This window comes from Peromyscus leucopus, chromosome 2 (genome assembly GCF_004664715.2).
Source record: "Peromyscus leucopus breed LL Stock chromosome 2, UCI_PerLeu_2.1, whole genome shotgun sequence".
Classification (NCBI taxonomy): Eukaryota; Metazoa; Chordata; class Mammalia; order Rodentia; family Cricetidae; genus Peromyscus; species Peromyscus leucopus.
In genome coordinates this window covers 45,348,635-45,367,770 of record NC_051064.1, presented here as the reverse complement: position 1 = coordinate 45,367,770, position 19,136 = coordinate 45,348,635, and the positions used below count along the sequence as shown (strand labels likewise).

Sequence of the window (19,136 nt, the reverse complement as noted above, 5' to 3'; positions counted from 1 at the left end):
ATTGCTCTGGGAAGGGGTTTCTTCTACAATGCCAGGAAAGGATGAACTGAATTTGCCACGGATTAAATAAATGCAAATAAAATATCACCACACCACAACTAATCCCTTTCAAGTAGTACCACTCCCTAATGACTAAACATTAAAATAAGGAGCCTATGGAGACCATTCTTATCAAACCAATGACAAGAGATATATGATACAGGATGTTGGGAACTAGAAAATGAAACAAGAAAATAGTATGAAGACTGGAGAGAAGACACACACTCAACAAATCATCATAATTTATTAAAGAGATTAAAGTACACAAATAACCATGAAGAAGAATAGTATGCCACGCCAAAAGTAGAAACTGAATACATATGTATATGTGTGCGCACACATACTCAGGAGGAATAGGGCCCAGAATTACCTGTCTTTCCACCACTTCAGATGACAACACTGTTAATTTGTAGCAGGCAACCTAAATAACAGCTTGTGTTTAAAATTTATGTACAAGCCTGTCTGTAGCTGTTTAGCATTGCCTAAGAGAACAAGACAGACTTCCAGTGCTTTTGGCAGAGTTGCTGCCATACAATTCACTCAAGACGACTCTTTTCATTATGATGTGAGTAGATGCAGTTATGACTGCAGATGTCTGTTTACACAAGCAGTCAAGTACAGTGACTGAACACTGTCCTCTGTATAATACTGTGCCCAGTATTTAGAAGGCTGTGTAATCTCGGATACTCATCTGTAAATTGAAGATAAATGGTCTCGTTAATAACCTCATAGGTTGGGAATGAGGACTACGTATTAACGTTTAAAACACCCAGAAGAGCATTTGGCACAGAGTAAATGCTCTTGTCTTAACATTGTTCTGGCTTTTAGCCAACTCACTGAGCAAATTAATCTCCAGTCTCACAGATGCTGGAGGATTCTATAAGATGTGTATCAGAGTAAAGTTTATTAAGAATAACGAGGGTGTGGCTGGAGAGACGGTTTGGCCGATTAGAGTGTGTATTGTTCATGCCAGAAGACCAGGGTTCAGTTCCTAGCACCCACAGGGTGGCTCTCTACCTTGTATAACTACAGTTCCAGGAGATCTGATGCCTTCTTCTGACCTCCTCAGACACCACACACACACACACACACACACACACACACACACACACACACACACACAGTGCACATGTATACATTTAGGCAGAACACTCATACACATGAAATAAAATTAAAATTAAAAAAAAGTTTTAAAAAAGAGAAAAGTGAGGCCATTTAGTATGTTTAGGTCTGAGTTTTAGTTAGGATGTTAATTAAGAATGGTTTTCACATTAGAATGTGACATGGATTCTGGCATTGTTAGGATATAAACTAGTAAAAACTAATTACTTTCTCTCTCTCTCTCTCTCTCTCTCTCTCTCTCTCTCTCTCTCTCTCTCTCTCTCTCTCTTTCTTTCTTTCCAAGACAGAGTTTACTTTGTGTAGCCTCAGCTGTCCCTGAACTCACTCTGTAAACCAAGCTGGCCTCGAACTCAGAAACGTGTCTGCCTCTGCCTTCCTAGTGCTAGGATTAAATTCCTGAGCCACCTCAACAGACTCCTTCAGACTCATTTTCATAGGCACATTTTTTCTACATTATTGGTTTTTTAAAAATGTGTATTGTATCTTATTTGAACTAGTTGTGGCAAATTAAGAGATGGTAGAATGGGAAGGACCGGCTGAAGCTTTTAATACTAGAAAACCTCAGATCACCCATTATTAGGCATATCATCAACAACAATTTTTTGAACTTTGTATCACCCTGGAAGAAAACGAGTGCATGACTTCTTGAATTTCTTCATCAGGTAACTTAGACCTCTGTGATATGCACACGAGCTGTGCAAATCATGTTACTTGGGCTTACCGTCGATCAAAATTTCAGATAAAACTTAAGTACAATTGCTTTTCTTAGGAGGAGCTGACATCCCAGCTCCACTCAGGGGCTGGAGGTGGAGCTGCAGGGCAACTCCGGGCCCGGAGGGGTTAGTGACATCATACAGGGCTATGGAAGCCACCGAGCGCCGCCGAGGGCCGCCGAGCGTTGCCGAGGCCTGACAAGGACGGCCGAGCGTTTCCGAGACCTGCCAAGGACGGCCGAGCGTTTCCGAGGGCCGCCGAGCGCTGACGAGCCCGGCCGAGGGCTGACTAGGGTTGAGCGTAGTCCGCCCGCGCCATGGGTCCGGTGGTGGAGCGGCCGGCCGAGCCGGGCACGAGCAGCAGCGTGGCGGAGCTGGAGCTGCTGAAGCAGCGCGCAGCGGAGCGCATCGACGAGGCGGCCGAGCGCCTGGGCGCGCTGAGCCGCGCCATCTGGAGCGCGCCCGAGCTGGCCTACGAGGAGCACGGCGCGCACCGGGAGCTCACACGCTTCTTGGAGCGTGAGCCTCCGGCCGCCTCCTGGGCCGTGCAGCCGCACTTCGGGCTCCCCACCGCCTTCCGTGCCGAGTGGGCGCCGCCGGAGGCAGCCGCGGGGCCCGGCGCGCTGCAGCTGGCCTTCCTGTGCGAGTACGACGCGCTGCCCGCCCTGGGCCACGCCTGCGGCCACAACCTCATAGCCGAGGTCGGGGTGGCGGCGGCGCTGGGCCTGCGGGCTGCGCTGGAGGGCGTCGCTGCACCGCCGCCGGTCAAGGTGAGCCACGTCGGGCCGCCGCGGTGTTTGTCGGCCGACCCGGCCCGGAGTACCAGGCAGCTGCAGTTTGCTGACTAGGTTGTGCGATCCCTGCAAGTCAAGTTTGTAAACAAAAAAAAACAAAAAAAGATTTTTGAGTAATTGGTATTTGCATAGTCAATTTCAATCTTTAGAACTACCAGACTACCCAACCTCTGCAAGAGTAGAAGTAACGGAGAAGCGAATAAACATTTACTACGTAGATGGGTTCATATTTAAGTGTTAATCTTTATTTCACAATTACAAGAGGCGTCTTGGTTCTGGAAGCAGAATGCCGTGCGTGTCTGTCTTGTGTTACTTCACTCTTTTCAGATGGTGTAATTCTTGATTCTGTGAGCCAGGAACCATCTGTCACTCAGCCCGGTCCCCCACCTCCCACCCCCACCCCCCAGTGACATTATCCTCATCGCTTGTGGCCCTTTCTTTCTCTCTGGCTACCTTCTGTTTTATGCCTCTGGGTTTTTGTTTTGTTTAGGGAGGGTGTGAGTCTTACCCTGGACAGACTTAGGGAAAAGTTCTCAGCAGTTGGCAAGAGCCCGTTAGATTCTGAATAGGGCACAGCTCAGTGGCTAGGCATGGTGGTGCACGCCAGGCAGATCTCTTATTTGGAGATCAGCCTGGTCTACATGTGAGCTCCAGGACAGTCGGAATTATATAAAGAAATCTTTTCTCAAGCCCCGCCCCCCCAAAGTAGCTCAATTTAAGAGTTTGGATGCTTTATGAATTAAAAAAATAAACACAGCCAGACTTTGAGAAATATGCCAACTTCAAGTGGTTGTTCTCAGCAAGGTTCTCTCATGAGAAAATGGAATCTGAGTGGATTCCCTTTTGCAAGTAAAGCCTTTTTTTCCACCCCAGCTTGTTTTATTGTATTTTTATACATGACCTTAGGAATACATTAATTTTATGCAGATAATTTGTCTTTGCTTTAAAAAAATTGCTTGAAGAAGTTAAGCATAAATATCAAAGTAAAATGTTTATTCTGTAAAGTTCTCTTTTGTTTGATTAGGTGTTTGGTGACCATTAGATCTTCCTGGTTGAACTGGTGGAATCGAATTAGTAAGTTTGTGTAATAGTTGGCGGTTTCTAACCATGGTACTGAGATTGTTTAACGCTCGTCGATGAAGGGTTCATGAGTGAGGAGGACCTTTTCAGTGGTTTCTCTGTAAGAGTTCCAAGCTGAAAGCCAGGACAGCTAGCTAAGGTGACTGCAGCTCTGAACCCTGGAAGTTCAAGCCGGCCTGAACTGGTACAGACCACTCACCTACCGGTCACGTGCCAGCTCCTCAGCAGTAAAGCTGTGACTATATAGACTATATATACATAGTCTGCTAACAGGCTCAGCCGGAAGAGACTTTAACAGATAAATCCTAGCAAATGTTGAAGAACTTAATTAAGTTCATAGAATTCCTTTTTTTGGTCTTTGTTATTACTTAGTTAAAACCGAGTTCTAAAATTGGAGAAATTTTCCTATAGCATTTCTAGCACGCATTTATACCAGATTACTATAGCAATACAAATTAAATGTTGTGATTCTGCACCATATATTTTTACTCACTATTGTATAAGTGTCAGAAAAGAACTTCTTCAGGGTTTAAGGACTTAAGTATATGTTCTGAGTGCATATGCACTCAAACCTAGTTAATGTTTTCCTGTTAGGAGTCTCATTGGGCTAATGTATGCATCTCCTTGTAGGTCGTTGTCCTGGGAACCCCTGCTGAAGAAGACGGTGGTGGCAAGATCGACTTAATCAAAGCAGGTGCCTTTAAAGACCTTGATGCTGTTTTCATGGCTCATCCATCTCAAGAGGATGCCGCCTATCTGCTGGATGTGGCCGAGCGTGAGTAAGTCATCACATCGGACATCATTTCTTGGTGGACAGCAGACTGAAGAGTACTCAGAACTAGGGTAGTGACGTGATTAAGTGGGTAAAAGCACTTGTCACTGAAGCGTGGCGACCCAAGGTCTATCTCCAGAGCCCACATCAAAGCCAGCAGAGTTGTCCTTTGGTCTCTGCAGGTGTCCCATGGCATGCACACCCCACTCCCCCATCACACACAGACATAATTTAAAAAAGAAAAGGAAACTAAGCCAGACACTACAGCTCTGCATTTATCCAGTTAAAAAGTCAAATGACCTGAGCATGGTTCTAGCGCCGTGAAGTGCAGGGGACGGTTCTGTTACCACTCCCCAGAGCCTCCGCCACTACACTCCAGTGCTGGTCTTGCGGGTGTGTACCTCCGTGTCTTGCTTGTGTGGTGCTGGGCAAGGACTGAGCCCAGGTAAGCACTCTGCCCTCTGAGCTGTGTTCCCAGCCCAGCTTTGCTTTTTTCGTTGTTGTTGATTTAAGCAGTTTCATGTAGCCCAGGCTAGCCTCAAATTTGCTATATAACTGAGAATGAGGTTGAACTTGTGATCCTCTTGCCTCCCAGTTCTGGGATTACATGTTTATGCCACTATACCTGGTTTTATGGGGTGCCGGAGATTGAGCCCTGGGCTGCAGACATGCTAGGCAAGCATTCTGTCAGCTGAGCTATATCTTTGTCTTTGTTGACACCCATACTACACACACACACACACACACACACACACACACACACACCTTCTTAGCTATGCATTCACATGTACATACTTACACACACACACACACACACACACACACACACACACACAGCTAATTGGATTTGCTTATTTTAGTGATAATGGAGGAGGTCATTTCCAGTGGTTTCTTTTTTATTTCCTAGCGTTACTGTGAAATACTATGGAAAGGCGTCTCATGCCGCTGCTTACCCTTGGGAGGGAGTGAATGCCTTGGACGCTGCGGTTCTCGCCTATAACAATCTCTCTGCGTTAAGACAACAGATGAAACCAACCTGGAGACTTCATGGTATACACGCCAAATATTTGTATAGTAAATGGTACTTACTATATGTCAGTGCAGTAAAATTATTTAATATTAGGGTTTTTGTTTTTTTTTTTAAATTGGTTGGAAGCCAGGCAGTGGTGGCGCATGCCTTTAATCCCAGCACTCGGAGGCAGAGGCAGGCGGATCTCTGTGAGTTCAAAGTAGTCACTCACTACAGAGTGAGTTCCAGGACAGCTAGTGCTACACAGAGAAACCCTGTTTAGAAAACAAGACCAAAACAATAACAAGAAAAATTGGGGGTTGGGATGTAGTTCAGTTAGAATGCTTGCCTGGGGTGCACTGGGCACTGGGTGTGGTTCCCAGCCCTGCATACTATAATTCTAGTGCTTAGAATCACAGGTTCATGATCATCCTCAGCCACATGTAAATATGAGGGCAACCTAGGGTAAACAGGGGCAACCTAGGGTAAATGAGAGCCTTTCTCAAAAAAAAAAAAAAGTGGCAGTTACTAGTTTTATCTACTCAGGGACTAGTATAGTAGACTCTTAAAATCCTGTGTGTATAGTGTAGTAGCACGGCCTTCTCTTAGGTACACATTCCTCCTTCCTAGTCTGGGAGTACAGGCATGAGCCACCTCACTGACTTACAATTTTCTTTCCCTCCCTCCCTCCCCTTCTTCCTCAGTTGATTTCTTTATGATCTAGGAAATTGTGCTTTAATATCTATTTTTTACTTACTTTTGCTGTATGCTAAAATCATTTTATAATTGTGCTTTTGTGAGTTTCTTGTCTTAATTTTCTTCTCTGGTGTGGGTAGCCGTTGGTTTGAGGTAGGCTCTCACTGTGTAGTCCAGGCTGCCCTTAAATGCCAGCATCCAGCATCCAGGCCTACCCCATCTTGCTGCTTGTCTTAATTTCCTCAAAAGGGATTAGAGTAGAAAAATTTTAAATTAGATGATGATAAATTCATTTTTTCTTAATTTATCTGTCTATCTATCTGTCTGTCTGTCTGTCTGTCTGTATTTAAGATGAGGTCTCTCTCCTGTAGCCCAGGCTATAGCCTAGGATTACTTTGAATTCATGAGCTTCCTGCCTCCTCCTCAAGTGCTGGGATTATAGAGTTGCACAACTGGCTGGAATTAGATTCTATGTATCTATTTTAGTTATTGGTAGAAACAAATAAATCTTTATTTTGTGTGGTCCCAAACAAATGTGTGTTTTGATAGTTTGTAGTTTTTAGGGGTCTTTGTTCGGCTTTTGTTTGTATATATGATTGTAGCCAAAAGGCTAAGAAGTGATCATAGTAGTCTCTAATTGGTATGAAAATTATTTCTCCACTGCTAAATGTTATTTAAAAATATTTGTATGATTTTTCAAATAGGATGGTAGTTACAGAGCCTCATGCCATTGTAAAAAAGTGTCCAAGTTTATCAAATTGCACAACTGTAATAAAGCCTACCGAGATAAATTTCCTCCAGAAAGTTTAACACTACCGTTTGTTTTGTAGCTATATAAGTCTGCCTTTCTTTATAATTTAGATTATAATCTTTCCCTCTTCACCTCCTTGTTTTTTTCTTTCTTTCCAGTTCTGGGAATTAAACCCAGATTCTCACACATGCTAGGCAAGTGCTCTGTTGTTGAACTTTACCCTTATCTCAAATTTAATTCCTTAACATTAAATAGATGCCTTAGAATAAAGTACATATAGACAATTTCCCCTGATTAGCTGGGAAGTAGTGCCTCTCTGTGGGAATGTTGTACAGCATGTCAAAAATCTTTATCAGTTTATCAGTGAAGCTAATTAGTATAAATTATTTTCCTTTTTGTACTGGCTACAAAACTTTCTTTAAACAAATCATCAAATTTAACTTCAGTAATTTGGTTCTTTTTATAGGTATAATAAAAAACGGTGGTGTAAAACCCAATATCATCCCCTCTTACTCTGAATTAATCTATTACTTCCGTGCACCCTCAATGAAAGAGCTTCAAGTTTTGACCAAAAAGGCAGAAGATTCCTTCAGAGCTGCAGCTTTGGCTACAGGCTGCACAGTAAGACCTTTCCGCAGTTAATTATGACCAGTTACATGTGGGCTGTGGCTGTTGTGTTGCTGCATTAAAGCCTACCTTGGTTCTTTTTTCTCTTGCGGTGATTTTTGTTTGTGCCGGTGGTGGTGCCGAGGATCTGTCTCACGGCCTTGTCCTCACTGGTGAGGTCTTGAATCTGTAAAATGAGTTGGCTAAATTTTTTATTTGAAATCTTTTGATGAAAATTTAATATTTAACTAATCTTTACTTCTTGTACATTTTCTTCAGTGTCTGCAGTAGAAAACACTGCAGGTCGCCTACTTAGACAATAGCTAGAGTACTTAGCATGTCACTGTGCCAGAATCCCTGCCTTTTACATCGCTTTGTGTAGCTCCCATAAAGGGCCTTTGATGACAACATCTGTCTGTCTCTTCGGCAAAGATGTGAATCAGATGTGTGTGTAGCTTGCTGGAATGGGCGTTAAGATGGACTCGGCACAGAGGAGATTTTGTCGACTACAACTGTAAAGTCAGAAACGTTTCAGTGTCAGCCGTGTGTGCTGCAACCTGGGATGAGGTTTACAGCTCCATAAAGGTCAAATGCGGCAGTCTGGGTGGAGAGACAAGATTTTAGATGTTGATTTTAGAGAGAGACAAGACTCTTGTGTCTCTTGGCCATGAGCAGTGGTGTCTCTGGGCCTGTTTCTCTATCAAATAGGGGTAATAATGAATCTCTCCAGGTTTCTTGGGAGAGACAAATGAAATCACATCTGTGAAGAGGCCACAGCCTGTCCTTCCTGTCTTCTGTCCTTGGTCTAGCAGTGCATGGTTTGTTCCTGTGGTTCGTAGTGTCTCAGCCCTTGTCCTCAAGGTGTGCTTTTTGTCTTAGTAGAATGGACAGTGTTCGGAGGAACAGAGCAGTTAAGAAAGTGTCAGGTTAGCCTGGCAGACACAAGACCCTGGGTTCAGTTCCCAGTTGGTGGAATGGGAGAAGGTTTCCTGGAAGACTGCAGACCTAGTTGAGCTTTGAAGGATAATCATACTTCCAGATATATGAACAACAGAGAGATCTCAGGCAGGGAATGTCATTGGAAAGATGAGAATGTATAAACTCTCATACTGTTTTGTGAATAGATAAATGCATAGATAAGTATAGGAATAAGGACATGTCCTCTTAGGCCATTTGCAAAGAGATTTAGTGTACAGCTGTAAAGCTTCTACAACCCAGGGAAACTATACACTTGTTCCCTTCTAATTCTAAGTAATTTAAATATTTTCAAGTTAGATACATGAACTATTATTAGCTAAGGGTAAATCTCGGTATTTCCTAAGCTAGGGCTTAGGGCCTGGAGAGATGGTTCACTCAGCAAAACACTTGCTTTGCAAAGTGAGGACCTGGGTTTGAGCTCCAGAACCTCCTTTTAAAAGGCAGGTGTGGTGTAGTGCGCTTGTAACCCCAGCTCCAGGGAGGCAGAGGTAGGCAGATTCCTGTGCCTCACTAGCCAGCCAGCCTAGTGTGCTTGATGAGCTCCAGGCAAAAGGAGAGAGAAGCCCTATCTCAAAACCCAGAGAGGAGAGGCTCCTGATGAATCACCCGAGCTTGCCCTTTTGTCCTTCACATGCACATGTATGCACACAGCAAACAGGGTTTATTGTTGGATTTAAATTTGTATTTAAGTAGCCTTTTACTAATTTATATTTTGGCTGATTTGTAAGATTTAATTGTGTTGCCATTATTCCTACCTTAGATGTTGCCAAGAATAGATGAAAATTGATCTCTGCTGTTTGATTGTTAGCTTTTGCTTATTGAAAACAAAAACTGTGAAGTCTATGACTGCTTATGCAGCCACATAGAAACTGCTTCTCTGTCTTCATGTACTCACATCTATAAGCAAGGCTTCGTGAGCCTGCCTCACTGAAGTGTCTGTATTCTCTGGGGAATCCCTTTGAAATGAGGCTGTGATGCCAGGGACGGTTCTGTGTTCAGTGTGCTGATTTGTAGAGATGCATTGCTTTTCCCTTTGGAGATGAAGTCTAAAGCAGTGTGCATCAGAGTGGTTTGGGCTACCTGCATCAGAATTGCTTGAAGGTTCAGGTACTCGCTATACCCCTTTGAGATGACTGAGGTTGATTCTTGCTGGCCAGCATGGAGTTTACTGACACTCTGTGGTTGGTGCTTGTGCAGCAGAGCAATGGGGTGTTAGGAACTTAGCTTTATAATGCACCTTTTTTTTTTTTTTTTTTTTTTTTTGTAAGGTAAGAGATTTGTGAGGGTTTATAGTGCCTATCCTAAAACTTTTCCTGGTAGAAACCATCATTGTTTTGCACTTAGTGAATTTAAGTTTTTAATCTCGAGCTTTGTTTTGTCATTTTTTATTAGGTAGAAATTAAAAGTGAAGCACACGATTATTACAACGTTCTTCCCAATAAGACACTGTGCAGTGCGTATATGGAGAATGGGAAGAAGCTGGGAATGGAGTTCATCTCAGAGGATGCAATGTTGAACGGGCCGTCAGGTAACTGAGCTGTTTGAGCTCTTTGGTGGGGAGCGTGGCTTCATGCAGGCAGACATGGTGCTGGAGGGACAGCTGAGAGCACTACATCTTGCAGGCAACAAGAAGTCAGCTAACTACACACCGAGGGAAGCTTGAGCAAAAGAGACCTCAGAGTGACACACTTCCTCCAGCAAGGCCACCTAGTGCCACTCCCTTTGGGGGCCATTTTCTTTCAAACCACCACAAGTGTTTATTCAGCTTACACTTCCACTGCGTCACTGTTCATCACTGAAGGAAGTCAGGACAGGAACTCAAACAGAAGAATTCTGGAGGCAGGAGCTGATGCAGAGGCCATGGAGGGGTGCTGCTTACTGACTTGCTTCAAATAGAACCCAGGACCACCAGCCCAGGGATGGCACCACCCACAATGGGCTGGGCCCTCCTCCCATTGATGGTTAACTGAGAAAATGCCTTCCAGCTGGATCTTATGGAGGTATAAGATCCTCCTTAACTGTGGCTCCTTCCTCTCTGATGACTCTAGCTTATGTCAGGTTGACACACAAAACCATACAAAACCAGGTCTTGCTGATGTTGTCTAGGCTGGCCTCCTGCTTGAGGTTCTTGATTTCTGGGATTACAGGCGTGTGCCACCACACCTAGCTTATTAGAGTGCTGTGTGCGTGAATGTAGGATGTGCACTGTGTGCATTCAGGAGCCCTTGGAGCTCAGAAGAGGTCATCAGCTCCCTTGGAACTAGAGTTACAGGTAATTGTGAGATGCTATGTGGCTGCTGGGAATTAAACCCTAGGTCTTCTGCAAGAGCAGCAAGCCATCTTATGCCCTTAGCCATCTCTTCATCCCCTATTTTTAGAGTTTTATTTATTATTATGTATATGTGAGTGCATGATGAATGTGTGTGATTGTGCATGCCACAGCATGTGTGTGGAGGTCTGGGGATAACTTTGCAGAATGTTCTCTCTTTCCCCGCTCTGTGGGTTCCAGGGATCAAAAGTCAGGACATCAGGCTGCTGCAGCAAGTGCTGTTACCACTGAGCCATCCTGCTGGCCCTTCTTTGGTGTTACTTTAGGTTCTTTCCTCTTTTAATCAAACTACTAATAACGTTTGAAAGATGAGCTGTATCTCCTGAGTATAATGAGATGGTGAGGATGTAGAGCCATGACGACTTGGTAAAAATGGGTGTCATGGTCATTCACTAGCATGAGCACTTCTGGAATCATGGGCTAGAGTAAATCATTAGTATGTTAAATTGAAGTACTTGTAGGATTTCTACGTGGAGCTGTTGAGTAGTCTGGGTTTGAGTCTGGAGCCCCCAGAAATGTCTAGGCTGGAGGCTTAGGGTCTGCTGATATGTGGGAGGTGAATGGAGAGGACACGGATGTTAATACAGCTATCTAAGTACATAGAGAAGACGGGTGAAACACTGAAACCAGCGTTTAGGGGGAGATGGGTAAAGCTAGGAGATAGTAGTGAGAGGAAGCTAGATAATCAGGATGGATGGGGAAGTCATGGAAGCGAAGACAGTAGAGATTCATGTCAGGTGCTATAGACGCTGAGTAAGTATAGTCTCATTGAACCATCAGTTCCTACACTGCAGTAGGAAAGAGAAACAGGAAGTTCAGCCACAGGAAGTTCAGCTGTGGAGAGAAAGCTTAATTGGGAACTCCAGTGACTGCCTCAACTTCTGGAGTCAGCTTCTGCTAGCGGTTGTGAGCACAGATTTGATGGCATTATCTCTCTATTTGTCTTTCATTTGGAAGCTATGAGAGTCTATATATCTCATCTGTGTAGCTCCTACCCTATATCCCCCAGTGGTGACATCTTATAAAACTACAGCCCTGTACCACAACCAGAACAGTAACACTAGTGGAGTCTCTGAGGTGGGGCACATAACTCGAAGAGGGCTGGCCGAGAGCATACATGAAGCCCTGGGTCTGACCCCCAGCACTGCATAAAGCATACATGGAGGCCCATACCTATATCCCAACACTCAGGAGATAGAGGCAGGAATGCTCAGTTCAAGGTCACCCTCAGCTACATAACAAGTTCAAGAGCAGCCCAGGTTACATAAGACCCTGCCTCAAAATATATGCGTTTGAGTGTGTATACGTGAGTGTGTGCACATGGAAAGATAGGTATACATACACCTCACTGGTTTAACTCAGGAGTCCTCAGAGTTCACAGTGGGGCGCCAGCAGGCCAGGCTTTGTGGCTGGGCAAGGACAGGTCTGGAATGCCATGGTGGAGGTGGGAGTGAGCATGAGCACCAGCAGACAGCTCTCCCTGTCCTAACAGGCCTGAGGGCCTTGGCCCCGTACGGGGTTCTAGGTATAACTTCATCATTCAGAGCGCTTAACCAAACATCCTTTCCTCTTTGTATTCTAAGGCTCTACTGATTTTGGAAATGTCAGTTTTGTGGTTCCTGGGATCCACCCGTATTTTTACATTGGGACTGACGCCTTGAATCACACGGAACAGTACACAGAGGCCGCAGGTGAGCGTGAGGCTCCGTGCTCAGGGTTCTCCTGCTGCTCCTTAGCCGGCCCTTCTCTGACCTGGCTTCGGCACGTCCTGGATTGTGATCAGGAGTAGGAGAGGCAGTGTAGACACTGAGAGGTGGCCTGGGGGATTAATAAGTGCTGCATTTTAATACATATAGAGGTATTCTAATTTGCTTTCTTTACCTTTTAGGATCACAAGAAGCTCAGTTGTACACTTTGCGTACAGCCAAAGCTCTGGCAATGACTGCGCTGGACGTCATCTTTAAGCCTGAGTTGCTGGAAAGAATCAGAGAGGAGTTTAAATCGAAGCTTCAAGAAGAACAGCTTTTAAATACACCCGCGTAGGAAGAGGACTTAGGGACTGCTCAGGAAGCGTTGGGTTTGCGTGTTTGTTTTTGACCTCGAACATTTTTTCAATGCAAGAGAGCATGCTTGATTTCCACTCTTGGTAGGTGAGGGCAGGATGGAGCGAAGACACTAATGGAGTTTGTGATATTTCAGGTGTTGGTATGTGATACCATTTCTTAAGCTAGATGTTATGTGATTCTGTACCATGGTACGGTAATGTTTTGTAAATGTCTCTTTCGTATGGTTTTATGCGATTCTGTACCATGGTAAGGTAATGTTTTGTAAATGTATCTTTCCTATGGTTTTTTAAGTCCCACAGGTTTCAAAACTTAACACTCATGAACTCTGTGGTCCAGAGTAGTGAATGTCTTCTCAGCAGTTTAAAGTTAGGGGCTTTTGTTTTAAGTCTAACTGTATCTGTCTTGGTCTAGAGAAACACTTAAACATAGCTTGTAGAACACACCTAGAATCTCCAGTACAGAAAATTAGCTTTCTTGTAACTTTTTTTTAAAGAGAATGTCCTTGATTTCCATGTAATTACTCCAAGAAGCGGCAGAGGAGGAGCAGCGGTCAGTACCAGGAAAAATGACAGGGAGACAGGGTTTGGGTTTCCAGTGGGGTGGGCTGTTGTGTGGTAGCCCAGGATGTTACAAGAGTTGGGAGAGGAATAGCGGCTGGTGTGCTCTGTTCCCCAGTGTCCTGTGCTGGTTCCTGTCACCCGGCAGCCCGCTGCCCACAGAAGCTCCCCCCCCCAACCCTGCTGGCCCATAGTGAAATCTGCCTGGGAAGGCGGCCTCTGTGTCCTCGTGCGGGGACTGAGTGAGGTCTCTAGCCTTTTCTCTGGAGTCGTCTGTTGCCTTCTCAGCTCACTTTGTGCTTTGTGTCACCAGAGCGCTTACAGAACTACAAAAGAGTTCTCATCATGAGAAACCCAGGATTTTACCTGGACGTTGGAAACCCTTCGGTTATGCCAGTAATAATCCTGGAATGGGGGAGTCACATCAATGACCAGTTTCTCGTGGTTCTTACTTGGGCTTGAGTTTCTTTTTGGTGGCTGACTTTGGGACGAGTTTTCCGTCTGTTCCCATCTTCCCTTTCTTCCTGCCGCGGCTGCTGCCTCTCCAGTGCTGGGGTTGTACGCATGCGCACGCCCAACTGCCGCTAGTGTGAACTTCTTGCCCACGATTAAAGAGTGCAAGGCTGTAAAACAAACTCTTGGGCACTAGTGTTCGTTATTGTCAGTCGAGCCTTCAGGTTTAGGGGGCGCTCCAGAAATGGAAACGGAAGGAGGCGGCCAAGTGCATTTCCTTCTGTGGAGGAAGCCAGTCACTTGCCCAGCTTTCACTTGCAGGGTTGATCTCCGGAACTCCTCCCAGCCTCGAGCTCCCGTTGGATGTGTTGTGTAGAGGGTTAACACCCAAGAACTGCTCTCTGCTCTTCCCTGACTCGATCTGGGCCTGGTGTCTGCCTGCTTACTTGCCTTTGTGCGGCCAGAATAGCTTTTGCATTTTCAGAGGTTAAAAAACGCACCACCACAAAACATGGAGTATTTACCGTCTGGCCCTTCTCAGAAAAACCGACCAGCCCACTCCATCGGACAGTGTCTGGTTCCCGCCCTGTCAGATGTCCTGGGTAAACTTCAGGCCTGTATTGAAGACACTTGAGTGTGTGGATGGGGCTCCCTGACGTAGTGACCTGCACTATTCTGCTGTCAGCTCTGTCCTGCTAAACAGAAGCCTAGTGCTGCTTCCCTCATCCAGTAAGTCCTCAGACTTCTCTGCACACCACCCTTCTGTCTCTCAGAGCAGCAGTGAGACCGCGCTCCTTCATGACACCTCTGTCTGGATAGTCACAGCTGAGTTCACACATTTGGTATCGTTTTATAGAAAGAGGGGTGTCCTTGAAAGCTGCAGTCAAGGACTAAGACAGCCACAGATGTGGGTTATGTTGATGGAGCTCTTCCCCTCAGTAACAGGTATGAGTTTCTCACATCCTAAGGAACAGGTGTTCTCTGGTTGTTTGGCTTTGGCTTTTGCAGCGCTGGACACTGAGGCCAGGGCTTCACACATGCAAGAGCAGGTCTGTAGCACTGAGCTGCGTCCCCAGCCCAGGGCAGGACATTGGTTTCACCTCCTAAGACCTTGACAGAATCCCACAACAGCGGTTGTTACTGACACATCCCATCCTCTGCAGATGGTCACAGCTGTTTCTCATGTCTGTGTTCTGTGTTTGGTTTACCTTTTTAGAGTAAAATTAAGCTTTACTCATGTATGAACAATGTCACTTTTAGGTAAGGAAGGGCGGCGCTGTTTTTCTTTCTGCTTGGTTCCCGAGGAGGTTGCTGTCGTCTTGCCGAGGGTCTTGCTGCCGCTTTGACGAGTCTGCCCTCACACTCCAGCCCAGCCTGAGTAGCTGGACGGAGGGGCGTGCCATTGTGCACGGCCTTAGCTCTTTGTTCTCAAGAGGGGGATGCTAGCTTCTAGAAAGCTGATGAGACTTAAATGTGGAGTGCTGTATTTTTGTTGTTTTTAAGAATGCCATCACGTTTTCCCCGGACGTGGATTTGATGAGACTTTAATCACTTAATAGAGTCTGTAATTCATGCTTTTGCACTAGATTCTCTATCTGAAGTCAGTGTCTGTGTGAGGTGGTTAGACTTTTCATATCTGGCATAGTTGCTAACTTCTGGATTGACTACCTACTTCCTTGGAATCACCCAGGTTCAGACGCGTTCTAGTGGCTCCTGATCACAAGATAAGTGTTCATCCCGTGATGGGAGCTTTCTCATGACACCCAGAGCAGAAAAGGGATGGCTGGGGTTACTTTTCTAAAATACACAAACCTGATCCATCTCCCGACAAGGTTACGCTTTTTAACATGAGAAGATTTTTTAAATCTTGACTTAGTTTCTGACAGTCATCTGTCAGTGGGTCAGTGGGCCTGATTGAGTTTTTGTTGTTTGGAAGTGGTGTTCTCTTCCAGTGGTTTACAGTCTCGCATCACTTACACCATGTGCTGAAGCCTTTTCCTCAGAAGTCACCTGGGGGCATATGTGTGTGCGTGCGCGTGCTTTTGTGTGTGTGTGTGTGTGTGTGTGTGTAGAGCGCATGCTTGGGGGTGGAACCCAAATAGAGTTATACAGTTCCTTTAGGTTTCATATGCACCGGCCATGTACACACAGCATGAGGGAAAGTCTGTTCAGTGTTTTAGTGTGCCTGAGATTTGACTGACCTGTTCACAGAGGCCAGTTGTGCAGTTATCCACCTAGGTCATGCCACTCAAAAAGGTTTGGATTTTGGAGCATTTTGGACTTGAGGTTAGGTGTGTTCAACCTGTACTGTTAACTAGTAAGTTGCTAGGTATTCTATGAATGTAGCTAATATTTAGCTTTCCTCAAAATTTTTGAACTGATTTTTAGTCTTAATAAATTCTCCTTATTGAATGAACTACACAGGAAATTTTTCTTTTTTTTTTTTTTTTTTTTTTTTTTTTTTTTTTTTTTTTTTTTTTTTTTTTTTTTTTGAGACAGGGCCCCTCTGTGTACCTTTGGAACCTGTCCCGGAACTCACTTTGTAGACCAAGCTAGTCTCGAACTCACAGAGATCCTCCTGCCTTTGCCTCCCGAGTGCTGGGATTAAAGGCGTGCGCCACTAAAGGCATGCGCCACCATCGCCCGGCTCTCTCTCTCTCTCTCTTTTTTTTAAACTATGTCCATCTATAGCATAAATGCTAGAGTATTTAAGGTAGACGTTGCGTGTTTTTATGAGGATGTGTAAACACAGAGGGTCCCCAGGATCTCCCAAGGTGCTGAGTGGTATAGTTCCATTGACTTTTTTTTTAAACTGTTACAATGTCAACATTTGAGGGTGAACATTTGCAGAAGTCCCCCACCCCCCAACACTGGAGAAAAGTAAAGACCGAGTCATACACAGAAATCCCTTGTGGTTGGTGGTGAATTCTCCCAGGATTTTCTTCACCTGACCCACGCTGGGGTGGAGGGCACCTGAAAACTGTCCTGGGGATTTTTAAGGAAGGGTTTTAAATACTTTAAAATATGGGAGTCACTTCAGTCAGTTTAAACAGAGAAATTTGATATGAAGTCCTTTAAACGTTGTAACTTTTTTTTTTTAAAGAAAAAAACCTTTCTGGTGTTTTTTGTGTTGTGATTTCTGACCTTTTACCTGAAGCAATCTTCTGAAACATGCCCCAGATCATCAGAGTGATTTTGATGAGGATATTACGAGATAGCTTTGTCCAGTTAGCAACTTTAGTCATCTGTAAGGTAGGATGAACTCACACTTCAGGCCTCTGTGTTCTAAGGGCATGCCTTAGGATGGCGTGTTTGGGTGTGAGAGGTTAGTATTTCCAGCTAAGCAGTCTCTGCTATCATGATTGTAATAGTTTTGTAATATTTAATAGATGCATATTAAAGTTCATGGAAAATATAAAATGTCTTTAATAGCAGTTATTTTTAATGACATATATCAAAATAGAGATTTCATAAAAATAAAGCATAACCACCCAAATACAAGGTTGTGTACTGTTCTCTTATTTGTCGGATTGTGGATTTGGTTTCTTTTTCATCTATGTAAATGTTATATATAATGTGAATTTTAAGACAGTCTTTCGTTTAAAAATGAGTGTTTAGGCTGGACATAGTAGTCATCCCTTTAATCCCAACAATGGGAAGGCAGAGGCAAGTGGATCTCTGTGAATTTGAGGCCAGCCTGGTCTACATAGTGAGTTCCAGGACAGCCAGGGCTACAAAGTGAGATCCTGTCCCCCCAAAACAAAAACAAAACAATAAATTAAACTACAGTTGAAGTGAAGGTTTTACTCCTCTCCGAAACTGAAAACTGGCCACCTCTGTGGTAAGAGTCAGGTGCGTATTACAGCGTCACACTTGACTTTCCATTTCACAGACAGCTCCATCTTCTCTAGACAGTCCAGAACAGATTTCAGTTCTTACCACAGCTTAAGGATCTGTGAGAAAAACCAAATATCCACTGGCCTTTGTGTGAACTTACTGGCTTCTAAAATAGAGCTGTCTTAGTGTTTCTGTTGTGATAGACATCATGACCAAATGCAGCTTGGGGAGGAAAAGGTTTATTCCAGCTCACAGTTTACAGTCCACTGTCCAGGGGCGTCAGGGCAGGACCCACGACAGGAACTTGGAAGCAGGAGCTGATGCAGAGGCCATGTAGGAGCACTGCTTACCGGTGTGTTCAGCCTGCTTGCTTACACTGGGACCACCAGCCCAGGGATGGCATCTCCCACATCAATCAATAAAATGTAACAGGCCAATCTAGTGGAGCATTTTCATAGTCGAGGTTCCCTCTTCACAAATAACTACTGTGTCAAGTTGACATAAAACTAGCCAGCATAAGAGCTCCAGACTTCTAAAGTTAACTTTTGTCCTTTTAAGACCGAGAAGAATTGTGTACCCCAGGCTGATCTTAAACTCACTATCCTTCCTCAGCCTCCCAAAGTCTAGGATTATAGGCATGTGTTGTCAAGCCCCACCCTGTCCCTGTTTCCTCTGTATGTTTGGCTCAAGCATGATTTATTTTGTCTCATTGATCCGGAATTGAACAAAAAAGAATGTAGGCGATGTAGTATCAAAAGGGACATTGGCAGGGTTGGGAAGACGGCTCGCTGGCTAAAGGGCCCACTTGCCCTTCAAGCCTGTCCCCAGACCCAACTCTACAGAGTTGTCCTCTGACCTCCACACATGTCCCACACTCACATCACACACAGGAAAGGGAGATTCCCAAAGCTGGCCTTCAACTGATTGTGTAGCTGAGCCAGGCCTTGAACTGATCCACCTGCCCTCACCTGGGATTACAGATGTGCACCACCATAGCTAGAATACAAAGCAGAGATTCCTTTTTTTTTTCTTCTAAATTCATACAATGTATTTTGACCATAGTTTTCCCTCCCCCAGATCCTCCCCACATCTCCACCCATCCAACTCCATGCCTTCTTGTTGTTGGTTGTTTTGCTCTTTTGGGGGCCTGCCACCCAGCTCCCAAACAAATCACACACAGAAGCTTATTCTTAATTATAAATGCTAGGCCTTAGCTTGGCTTGTTGCTAACCAGCTTTTCTTAAATTATCCCATCCATCTATCTTTTGCCTCTGGGCTTTTACCTTTCTCTTCTGTGACTCTTACTTTCACTCATACCCCATGGCTGGCTGGGT

At 44.7% G+C, this 19,136-nt stretch overlaps 1 protein-coding gene across 1 annotated transcript; it reads left to right on the top strand.

Annotated features, from left to right (window-relative positions):
- The first annotated feature begins 2,123 nt into the window (after window positions 1-2,123).
- Window positions 2,124-16,384, top strand: Pm20d2 (peptidase M20 domain containing 2). Its single transcript, XM_028872760.2, has 7 exons — window positions 2,124-2,644; window positions 4,379-4,527; window positions 5,428-5,570; window positions 7,443-7,597; window positions 9,953-10,088; window positions 12,473-12,580; window positions 12,778-16,384. Exons 1-7 carry the CDS (start codon window positions 2,192-2,194, stop codon window positions 12,930-12,932), a joined length of 1,299 nt encoding a protein of 432 aa, XP_028728593.1. The 5' UTR covers window positions 2,124-2,191; the 3' UTR covers window positions 12,933-16,384.
- The last annotated feature ends 2,752 nt before the right edge of the window (window positions 16,385-19,136 follow it).

Coding starts and splice junctions, on each gene's coding strand:
- Pm20d2 (XM_028872760.2), top strand. CDS start 2,192: ATGGGTCCGGTGGTGGAGCGGCCGGCCGAGCCGGGCACGAGCAGCAGC. Junction 5,571..7,442: donor ACCAACCTGGAGACTTCATG/GTATACACGCCA, acceptor TTCTTTTTATAG/GTATAATAAAAAACGGTGGT. Junction 12,581..12,777: donor ACAGTACACAGAGGCCGCAG/GTGAGCGTGAGG, acceptor TTTACCTTTTAG/GATCACAAGAAGCTCAGTTG.